The sequence below is a fragment of the Salvia splendens genome, chromosome 18, assembly GCF_004379255.2.
Source record: "Salvia splendens isolate huo1 chromosome 18, SspV2, whole genome shotgun sequence".
Taxonomy (NCBI): domain Eukaryota; kingdom Viridiplantae; phylum Streptophyta; class Magnoliopsida; order Lamiales; family Lamiaceae; genus Salvia; species Salvia splendens.
The window spans coordinates 4,328,320-4,340,458 of record NC_056049.1 but is presented as its reverse complement, the minus strand read 5'-3'; the positions used below and the strand labels follow the sequence as shown (position 1 = coordinate 4,340,458).

General features: G+C 37.4%; 1 protein-coding gene and 1 pseudogene across 1 annotated transcript; one reads left to right on the top strand and one right to left on the bottom strand.

The window, feature by feature from the left end:
• Positions 1 to 1,034: 1,034 nt before the first annotated feature.
• Positions 1,035 to 4,168, bottom strand: LOC121776617 (annotated as a pseudogene).
• Positions 4,169 to 9,969: 5,801 nt separating this feature from the next.
• Positions 9,970 to 12,006, top strand: LOC121776283. The gene is made up of 2 exons (XM_042173451.1): positions 9,970 to 10,294; positions 11,469 to 12,006. Exons 1-2 carry the CDS (start codon positions 10,096 to 10,098, stop codon positions 11,753 to 11,755), a joined length of 486 nt encoding a protein of 161 aa, XP_042029385.1. The 5' UTR covers positions 9,970 to 10,095; the 3' UTR covers positions 11,756 to 12,006.
• The last annotated feature ends 133 nt before the right edge of the window (positions 12,007 to 12,139 follow it).

Genomic DNA, 12,139 nt, shown 5'->3' with positions numbered 1-12,139 from the left:
GTGCAATATCGAAATAACTATGTACCTCTTTTTAAAACTATATTAATTAAAGTTCATTAACTCACTAAATATTTATTTATATAAACTAAATTTTAAGCCTTTCTTAGTATGATGAAATGGAATAGTATTTTTTCTATTTTAGTTTTGCTTGGTATATTTTTTTCTTAGGAATCCCATTTTTATTCCACATAAAAATAGTCATTCATTTCACATAAAATGATCATTCTATTTCATTCTCATTTCTTCTTAATAAGTAAGTACTATCACATTATATTACCCCCTCCGTCTCACAATAAGAGTCATGTTTATATTTTGTCATATCTGTCTCATAATAAGAGTCACATTTCACTGTTATCATAAATAGTAAGTAGGTCTCACATTTCACTAACTCACTCTACTCACATTCTATTTTTAAACCCATACACAAAAAAAAGTGGACCTCATATTACAGTAACTTTTCTAACTCACTATTCATTACATTTCTTAAAACTCGTACTCACACCAAATGTGACTCCTATAGTGGACGGAGAGAGTAATACATACAGTATAGTCCTGACTAGCAATTTTTTCAACATCCACCCCTAATATATTATGTGTGTGAGTAGTGTGTGAATTTTAAAAATAGGACACAAAATTGAAACATAATAACTAGCGTTTGAAATTTTAAAAAATAATCACAATTTATGACGCAAAAGAAAGCATCTCTAAGTTGAAGAAAAATTATTTTAATCTTTTGACTTTTAGGTCGTTTCTATTTGTGTCCCTTAATTGTAGTTGGGACACTAAGAACATTTTATGAAGCCTTGGTGGTATAATTAGACACACAAATTAGCGTCTTTAATAGCACTAAAAAATATCCTTAGCCCTTTTTTTTAGTGAATAAAAAAATTTTGGTGCCAAATTTTGGTGAACTGATTATTTCTATTAGCATAGCATTGCAGAGGCAGTCACAATTGAAGGTAATCAATTTCAAAATTAATCAGAAAAGAAGCACAAAATCAGCAGCAATTTTTTGAAAAATTGGCAGTGCAAGCCTACAATTGTTCCTTATGGTGGGGGAATGGGTCAATGCAGGCTGCGGATGGACCAGCATTAGGCGAGTCCTTGAAGAAATTCACCGGAGCAACTCCGAAGAAGGCATGGTGCTGGGGAATGTGGTGGAACGCGAGTGGGGGGAACCCGTGCAAGCCCATGGAGGCCTGCTTGATCGGTTCCCCTCGCAAGGAGTCGCGCTCCCCGCCATCAAACTCGCGGTAGCGGTGGAGGTAGACGGTGAGGGGCTCGATGTAGTCGTCGAAGCCGAGCTTGCTCATGGCCCAGAGCACGTCCTCGGCGGTGATGGTCTTGCGCTGCTCTCGCTGGCACCGCGCGTTGCCTCGCTGGTGATGAAGCTATTGTACTCGGACACGCACTCCTGGATGGTCTCCTTGGCGTCGTCGGATATTTTGGCGTGCGGAGGCAGGATCTTGCGCATGATCAGGATCACGTTCGCTATCGGCATGAACCGGTCCTGCTCCCGGACTATGCATTCTGGCTCGTCTGCCGTGGACGCTGCTTAGTTGGGGGCATGTTCGTGTCTGCTGCTCAAAAGTTGTTATTTTTAAAAGACGGGGAATGGCAATAAAAGCCAACAAAGCTAAATATATGCACCTTCAAATCGTAACTATTTTTTATTTTTTTCCAATTTCCATTTCATGTACATATATAATACCACAATCAGTAGCTTTGAAACATAACAAAGCGTTGATTAAAAAAATCTTTAATTTCAATGCCACCACCCAAAAAAGAGTAATAAAATAATGGGAATTAACAAGAATAATTTCAATGCCACCACCCAAAAAAGAGTAATAAAATAATGGGAATTAACAAGAAATGAGTGATTTATTTACTATTATCTGAAAATGTGAAATGGGGCCGGCCTAGTGATTAAAATGGTGGAGTACTGAATAAAGAAATCCTCTTGAGTTAGAGTAGTCTGTGAATGCATGAGTGACACGTGTACATGTTCGCCACTTGTTTTCTGTAATTTGTCACCTTTTACAGAATGCTTCTATTGTTCTAAAAAATCAGTTACATTTCTCATCATTTCCTTAAACGGAAAATCAATCAAGAAACCATCACACCTCAATGATGATTTCACACATTAAAGATCAACTACTGTTTTATCCTTATTTTGTAATGTATGGTTCTGAGAAATTAAGAAAGCTTGGATTTAATTTAGTGAAGGTTACATGGGAGTAGACTACACATAGATAATGCTTTTAAAATGTAAGATTTCGACTTAGCAAAATACCACTCCTGCTCAAAACAAAACAAAAAAATGAAAAAGGGGGAAAAGTAGAAACCCTAATTGAAGAGCTCACCGGAGCTAGTTGTTGGGAGGGTGCGGTAGCCAGCCGTGGAAGCCTCCATTGTTACCACCGAGTTCCATCTTCCTCTCTCTCTCTCTCTTTTATCTTTGCTTTTTAATTCATCATCAGTGTTGTTTTAGAGTTCCAATTCAATGCTCTTCTCTGAAAACGAATAGGGTTTTGGTGAAATATTGTGTCTTATCTTCGCTATAATACACTTTCAGTTATTATATCTGCACCACCAACAATTCCCCTCTTTCTCTTCACCATTCTCGTGTGTATAGTTTTGCTATTTTGTCTGAAATGTATGATGCACCTTACTTCCATTTTTGTCATATTTGTCCAAATAAATACTCAATTCATTAATATGCTTATGAATGAACCGTGAATAATTTTCCCCTTTTTTTACCCATACAAAAAAAATCCAATATATATATAAAAGAAGAATTCATCAACTACTAGTTTGTTTATAAACAAAAAAAGATGTGGCTTGCATCTTTTATGAAACTGCAAAATTGCTTTTACTTGAATTCTATAACTAAGTTATCTGATCAGATCTAAATATAGAGTGCAACATTCACCATAAAAATCTAAATAGTAAATATATTCATTGGTGCACTTTCAGTTGATGAATTTGTGTTGTTGTGGTCTATATATCTGATGAAATCAGGTATATTAAAATAGAAACTTGCTGATGTATATGGAGTATTATGATAAATCAATGAGAAAATATAATGAAGGCATGATGGGTATAATTTGAAGAAGGGTTTGAGGTGAATAAAGTTGAGATGTGAAGAAAAACCAAAACTAGCAGGAAGCAGTTGCTGCAGTCGTTGATGGCCACATCTCTTCTTGTCTTGATACTTGAAAGAAAGTAATTAAAGAAAAGAAAAAAAAATTAGAAAAAAAAGTAAAGGAGGGAAAAGCCAATTTGAATGTTAAGAGGGATAGGGAGATAAAATTATGATTATTTTATTATAATTTCATTTGTGACTATATGGAAGGTAGGAGTATATGTTTTTAATTTAGTGTTTTTTTTTTCAGAAAATCTGTATTATTATTCCTTAAACGAAAAGAAAATAAGAGATTATGTATGAAACTCACCCAAATATGTGTTACTACTAGTTACTACTAACTAATATTATCACGTTGGCAAATTTGATTGACAGACCGTAGACACATTAGATTATCAACCTTCTAACGAAAACGGCAAAAATACAAGAACCCTTGTGTAAATTATAATTGTACATAATTGTAATATTCAATCCTTGATTCATTCATAGGCCTATTAAGCTGTAAAAACCATACTAATATTTTTACTAAATTAGTTAAATAATCTTATATACTAAGTGACTCATGTAGAAATCGGTAGAAATATTCAATCTCTTATATTAATGTACTAGACTAGAGATCTTATATAGGCTAGGTTATATCTATACATGGTAAACCTAATTAACATTTAATAGCATTTTATCTATGGTATGATTTGATTCCATATCAATCACACATATTACATTCCTGATTTCGTGTGATCTTTTCTCAACACTCCCCTCAAGTTTAGTAACGGGATCTCCGATACTCAACTTGCCTAGTACTTCCTGAAATGATTTCGAGTTCACCACCTTCGTCAGGATATCAGCCAGTTGATCTTCGGACTTGACGTATGGCATCTCAACTATTTTTGCTTCGATGTTCTCCTTTATGAAGTGCCTATCTACTTCAACATGTTTGGTTCGATCATGCTGCACCGGATTCTCCGAAATGCTAATTGCCGCCTTGTTGTCACAAAAGAGTTTACACGGTTGGACTGGGCACATGTCCAATTCGTTCATGAGTTTCCTTAGCCACAATACCTCTGTCAACCCACTTCTAATTCCTCGAAACTCTGCCTATGCACTGGAGAGTGACACAACTTTTTGCTTCTTGCTTCTCCATGTAACCAGGTTACCTCCAACAAAGGTAAAATATCCCGCGGTTGACTTTCTGTCGTTCGGATTCCCTGCCCAATCTGCATCAGTGAATCCATGTATCTCCATGTGCCCGTGTTTCTCAAATATGAGCATGTGCTCAGTCGTCCCCTTCAAGTATCGAACCATTCTCAAAACTGCCTCCCAGTGTTCTTCTTGAGGAGCATGCATAAACTGACTCACAACTCCTACAGCATAGGCGATGTCCGGCCTTGTGTGGGAAAGATAGATCAGCTTCCCAACTAGTCTCTGATATCTCCCTCTATCTGTTGGTTTGGCTCCTTCCTTCATCTGTAGTCCATGATTCTGGATCATCGGAGTGTCTGCTGGCTTGCAGTCTAGTATCCCAATCTCGGCTAGCAAGTCCAATACATATTTCATCTGATTTAAAAATATCCCCTTCTTTGATCGTAGGACTTCTATTCCCAAAAAATACTTCAAAAGGCCCAAGTCTTTCATCTCAAATTCTTGAAACAAGTTTTTCTTTAGCTCGACTATCTCCTCTGTATCATCACCTGTAATGATCATATCATCGACATATATAATGAGGCATGTAATCTTACCATCGTTCTTCTTTAGGAACAGAGTGTGGTCGGAGATGCTTTGTTTGTACTCATATTTCTTCATCACTTCGGTGAATCTTACGAACCATGCACGTGGAGACTGTTTCAGCCCATACAATGTCTTCTTTAGGTAGCAGATCACTCCATCTTGGAATTCTTCCGTGAACCCAGGTGGAGGTTCCATATATACTAGCTTTGGCAACTCTCCATGAAGGAAGACATTGGTCACATCAAACTGATGAAGTGGCCAATCCTTATTTGCGGCAATCGAGAACAGAACTCTTACGGTGTTGATCTTTGCCACTGGGGAGAGGTTTCATCATAGTCTATGTTGTACGTCTGGGTGTACCCCTTTGCCACAAGTCGGGCTTTGTATCTTTCTATCTGCCATCTGGCCTTCTTTTAATAGTAAACACCCATCTGCACCTAACAGTCCTCACTCCTTCGGGTAGCTTTCCTTTCACCCACGTATTATTCTTCATTAATGCCTTCATTTCAGTAAACATTGCTTCTCTCCAGTGCTTAATTTTCATAGCTTCCTCGGCTGACTATGGAACCTCTTCCTCTTCATACAATGCAGCCTCAAATGCTCGGGCCATTTTGGTTAGATTTCCTTCCACAAAGTTTGCCACTCCATAGCGACTCTTCTTGCCAATCTTTTCTGGGGAATATCGTTTTGGTGGTACTCCCCTTGTACTCCGATAGGGAAGTGTATACCGTCCTGTGTCTCCATCAACAACATTGTCCTCCTCTCGAGGTTCTGTGTCAACCGAGTCAGTGGAAACCGATATAGAATTGGGATCGGGCTCAGGAATTACCTCGGATATCGTCAGAGGAGAATTATGAGGTGGATGAGCTAACTCTTGTGGTGAGACCTGCTCGGCGGTAGTGACAGCGGGTTCTGGTGGATCCTCAATCGAAGAGTTTGGAACTGGCATAACTCAACTTAGATAGTCCACTGTACTACCTGGATCACTCTCCCCCTGACTACTAAGGTGGGATTGGTGGTAAAAGAATTCGGTTTCTAAAAAATTGCAATTCATGGTGGATTATTCTCTTGTCTTTGCAGACTTGGGTCATGGCACTGTTAATAAATTTCCTCCCATGGTCGGACCTAAGGGTTTGAATGGTAGTATGAAACTGTGTTTGGATAAGTTTGAGAAATGAGACAAATCTATCGAATACTTCAGACTTATATTTCATAAAATAAACCCATGTCATCATAGTACAATCATCAACAAATATCACAAAATATCTAAACCCATTTCCACCAATAATTGGGGCAGGCCCCCACACATCAGAATGTACTAAAGAAAACATGGAATTCATTCTAGTATTTGTAGGTTTAAACGACTGTCTGTGGCTCTTGGCCAAAACACAAGTTTCACAAGCAAAGTTAGTAGGAATAGAAATGTTCGGATAAAGAAGTTTAAAATAACCAGTGGAGGGGTGTCCTAGTCTTCGGTGCGAGAGCCAAGTCTCTTGTTTCGTGGATCCGTGAGCCAGCATCGCACTACCAGTTTGAGCTATCTCGTCCACGTAGTAGAGTCCATGCTTCTCAGTGCCACGCCCAATAATCCTCCTCGTCTGAATATCCTGCAAGATACAGAAATCTGGATGAATCAGAAGAGTACAATTCAATTCCTTGGTTACATGACTAATAGACATCAGTCGTTGAGATAATGTTGGGACACATAGACAATTCCTAAGACAAAGTGTAGGAGATATCTCAATAGTCCCGGAGCCTTCAACAGTAATTAATTCGCCACTAGGAGTCCGAATAAATGTCTTAGTAACTTCATCATTAAAATCAACAAAATCATCCTTTTCCGGAGTCATAGTATCAGTCCCCCCACAATCAAAAATCCACCCCCTCATATGCGTATCAGTCATATTTTCAACATGGAATGCAGCGGAAATTTTTTGTAAGGGTGCAAAGGGGTTTTCTGACACATAATTACATGTATTGAGGTTCATTCGGATTTTCTGCCAATGTTTGGGGTCATTTTTATATTTCAGCAAATCAGGGGGGCGATTTTTCACATAATGGGGTCCCTTTTCTAATATATCAAACTTATGTGGTTTAAAATATAAAATACTGGAGTTATTAGGGTTTGGTTACCTCCTTGTTGATGCGTCGTCGCCCGTTTTTTGCCATTTCCAAATCCTGTCCGCTCGGTGAGGTTTCCGGCACCTCGTACACCGCTGCCACCTGCTATTTCCCTCTGATTTCCGACATCGCCTGGTCGTGACTGACCCTCGCCGTCCCTCATTCCCGCAGTGAATTTCGCCTGAGCCGGTGCACCCCTTGCCTTCTGTCGCTCCTCCCACCACTCCGGATACCCCAATCGTTTGAAGCAGGTTTCCCATGTGTGTTTTTGTTTTCCACAATGAGAACACCATAATTTCGAAGTGTCGGGGCGGTTGTTTCCTGGTCGGTCGGTGGCTGTGGTGGCTGCGGGGCATTGCGGTGGCCCGTTCCGGTACGGTGGGAGGTTGCTCTGTGCAGCTAGTCCGTGTCCGATTCCCCCAGGTGATGAATCGGCTTTGTCGCCGTTGGCATCTACGGTGGGTACGGCGGATGTCGGTGGCATGATTCGACGTCTAGCCGCCTCCGTCTTCACCCACCCGTAGGCAGCCTCCACTGATGGGTAAGGATCTTCCTTCAAGATTTCTCATCTGATTGAATCATACTCCTGATTCAACCATGTTAAGAACTTCACCAAGCGTTTCTCGTTCGAATGTGCTCTGTATTGGTTGATCCCTTTGTCCCGTGGATCCTCAGGTAATATGTCTCTAAATCCAGATTTCCCTGTCTGATTGCAATTACTTTTTCCTCTAGATCGTAAATCAAATACTTATCTGCCTTGTTTTCGTATGTCACGGCGAGGCTATCCCACAACGCCTTTGATGTTTGGTGGTGTGCAAAATCGGAGATGATGTCGTCGTCAATGTTATCCATGATCCAGGAGAACACTATGAGATCATTCTCCTCCCATTCCTCAAAGCCCTTGCTCCTGGGGCTCGGAGGTTCGTTTCTGATGTAGGCATAGGCCCCCCGGCCTCCTATCTTCACTTTGATCAGTCTTGACCATAAGGGGTAGTTTTTGCCGTTCAGCTTGAACGGTACTGTGATACTCTTACTGTTTCTCAAACTCTTTGTCTGATCTGGATTGGGTTTGGTTTCTTCCTCTGAATCTGACATGTTTTTTGCTGTAGGGTTCGATTTCTGGATTTGGTTTTGGCTGAAAAAAGGTCGAGAATTGGTATTTTTGGGCTATGATGAAGCTTTTATGAGCCTAGGATCGTTTTTCTGCTCTGATACCATGTAGAAATCGGTAGAAATATTCAATCTCTTATATTCAAATAATGTACTAGACTAGAGACCTTATATAGGCTAGGTTATATCTATACATAGTAAACCTAATTAACATTTAATTGCATTCTATCTATGGTATGATTTGATTCCATATCAACTACACATATTACATTCCTGATTCCTGATTCCTGATTTCGTGTGATCTTTTCTCAACAACTCATATGTCAAGCTATGTGACATAAATGATTGCAAAAATGGTTGGTATTGCATCACAATCTACCAACTATGCATATATAAAAGTATATTCTCTCTTCGTCTTGTGTATACATATAGTTCATGTCTAATTCTCACAGATATTAAGAATATATTTATTGTTCTTAAGAAAATGTGATTTATATGCAACTCCTTTTACCGGGTACCCTTTTCACAAACATTAATGAAGTAATTTTAGTAAAAAAAGTGTTTATGATAATTCGCATAAAGAAAGTAAACTATAACGTGGTACATCCCAAAAAGACATAATGAACTAATTTTATTAATACAATTACTAGTAAAAATTACTCCATATAAATGGCGAGATGCAACAATATACTTAAGTTTTTGATTGATAACAAATATCAATACAGACACTAGGATATGGGGAGCAAATAACAAACCCATAATTATAGTGGTTGGCTAGTATAATGGGCTTTAGATTATTTTATTATACATATTATTTATATTTGTGGACTGTTTATAATTTTTTACACTACATACTATACTATATATATACTACTAATAGTCCACATAGAGTTTTTTTATAGAATTTAAATACAATATTGTCTTTTTAGATGCCTAGAAATTGTCAAAATTTGACCCAGCTTAGTGCAATTTTATATACACATTTTAAATTCTGTGCTTTTCCATAAAATTGTTTCTCAGTGATTGTGTGTTGGGTTCATATCATTAAGGAGACAAAACTAAACAGAGTCACTCAAATGGAATAGGAGTAGCTCACTAACTCTATCATCCAACACCGTAGGCTTATAACATGACGCATCAATACAATTGATTAATGTTATTTTAATAACAAAAATATAGTACTAAAATTTAGAATGAGAGAATTAGCCAAGATTTCGTATGGATTTTATCAATAAATATAGTTGGGGATGGTTTGACAAATTGACTAAATTTGTATTGCTAGTTTACCGAAGGTCAGAGACGTGGATGAGTCCAATCTTCAAAATGAGACTATATTATTATAAGTAATTCATATGAGGTAAGATTAGGCTACCTACCCTAAACAGTTAGGCCTCCATTTTCTAACTTCCAAACCTTGTTCACTCCTCAAACACAAATCCACTACAAAAGGGGGAAAAAGTATTCTAATTTATATATTTAAGTTGACAACACCTTTTTACCTCAGACCAATATTGGATTGACTAGTGCACCTCTTTTGAAGTAACCAAATTAACTTCCACCTTGATTGCGTTTGAATAAGCAAAATTTAAAAGCTATTAATATCAATGATTTAATTACGTCTATTTTGTGTTCAAGCGATTGAAATTACTTCAATTTCTTGACTCATTATTAGAAAGTTAATCAATGATTGAAACATGAATTACTTCTTGAAAATAAAAGTATAAATGATCCATTAAAACAAAAAAAATTATGGTACAAAGATGCAATGATATTTTGGTAAGTGATTAATTAATAGAAGTTGGGGAAATGAGTTTGGTGAATTGTGATATGAAATCCACGAAAAGGGGATGTGAAGCATGCATATAAAACCCAAAGGTGGTGGTGTGGTTGCTTCCCCCTCATTATCGCTTCATCCTCTTCTTGCTTTGCAACAAAGTTTATACTCCGATAGTAAATACTCCATTGCCTATTTTCTCCGATTACTAATTCCGAATATGGTTTTCTTGGTCGTCATCGTCTTCTTCCTCGCCATTCCCACACTTGGGAGTTCGGATTTGTTGGGCAGGGACGATTCGGTGCAGTGGGCTGGCTATGGAGAAGAGAAGCTCTCCACTGTCGTTATCGCCGGCACGATTCTCTGCAACACCGGTGAGCCAAGCCTGATTCCTTCCATCAATCCCCATCCCGTCTCAGGTAATCAACTTCGCTCAATTTTAATACTATACTCGTTCATAAAAAATAGTCTTGATTATTAATGATACAGATTTTAATGCATATTTGATAAGATAAAAGAGAAAGTGTTTTTAGTGGAAATTGACCGACTTTACTCATTAAGAGAAAAACTTACTAGAAATAGATACAAAGTAATTTTGGTGGATGACTCAGAAATATAAAAACATACGAGATGACTATTTTTTTTTAACGAGTGTAATGTGAAATACATACATTCAAATCTGAATATTGCACTTATTAATTTGAAAAGAGGTTTATTTATTGCGCAAACATAATTTGTAATTAAGCACTACTGAAGAAAAAAGGTTTTGCTTGTTGATATATAAATAATACTAGTATAATATATTATAATACTCTCCCCGCCCCAGAAAGATTGTCTCATTTCCTTTTTCACAATCGTTTTGCAAAAATAATACTCCCCCGTCCCACATAATTTGGGACACTTTGACCGGGAACGGATTTTAAGAAATGTAATGAAAAGTTAGTTGAAAAAGTTAGTGGAATGTGGGTCCCACTTTTATATATTAGTTTTATAATTAAATGTGAGTAGGAATGAGTTAGTGGAATGTGAGGTCCACTACCAAAAATGGTAAAAGTGAAATGGGTCAAATTATGTGGGACGGAGGGAGTAATAAATAGTTAAAGTAGAGAAAGAGTAAAGTAAAAGAGAGAATAATGTAGAGAATAGTCTTACCTACATTATTCTTTCTCTTATTTTACTCTCTTTCAACTTTACCTATTTATTATTATTTTTGCAAAACGAGTGCAAAAAATAAAGTGGGACAATCTTTCTGGGACTGAGGGAGTATAATATAATTATGCAGCTGCAACTAATTTCATGGTTTGGTGATCATATACACTACAAAGTGCGTTTTCTCCAACTCCCTTTGCTGTAATTTCATAATCAATCCTCCTTGCTTTTAAATTTTTAATTATAACTCCCTTTGTCACTATTGAAGCACTATTGAAGCGAAACGTTTCTTTTTCAGCATAAAATTTTTTGAAGTGTTATTTTAAATATTAAAATGAATAGAAATAAAGCAAAGATGTTTTGATATTTTCAATTTGAAAACATGTTAGTTTAATTTAAGTTGGATGTTCCTAAAAAGCGAATCACTTTAAATGCGATATGCAGGCGCAAAAGTGAGTGTAGTGTGTGGTACAAACAGGAAGGCAAAGAAGGGGTCGACCGCGAAAGGAAGGACAGATGTTTCGGGAAGGTTCGCGATAGATCTGCCTACGCACCTCCATGCGATCCCGAACTTGGAAAAAGTATGCCATGTGAGAGTGGTATATATCCCGTTGAGTTCTCCGTGCACCAAAGCTTGCGCCGCGAAGCATAACAAACCCATAGCGTTGAGCTCGGTCGATCAAGGCATCCGCACCTACACCACCCACGACATACATCTCAGCCGCACCTAAAAACATACTAATACAACTACTACAACTTTATGCCTCCCAACCACCATATCTATATCTATCACCATAAGAGAGAGATGGTTTGTGTGGAGAGTGAGAGATGTTTGTTAATTATACATAGTGATGATGTATATGTTTTTTGAGAATGTGTATATATATACCTACTAGCTTCTTGATTGGTAGTAATGTAACTTCAATTCCATGTGTGATCTTTTAAATTACACATTCAAAGACAGATTGTTATAGCTCCTAAATCAATTGATTAAATCAAAATCATATGGAATTTACAATTTTATCACCATAACACCCTAAAGTTAATAATATAAGGATGTGTTTGATATAATGGAATTGAAATTATATTTTTTATGAAATTGACCTAGAATTAAT

Coding starts and splice junctions, on each gene's coding strand:
- LOC121776283 (XM_042173451.1), top strand. CDS start 10,096: ATGGTTTTCTTGGTCGTCATCGTCTTCTTCCTCGCCATTCCCACACTT. Junction 10,295..11,468: donor CAATCCCCATCCCGTCTCAG/GTAATCAACTTC, acceptor TGCGATATGCAG/GCGCAAAAGTGAGTGTAGTG.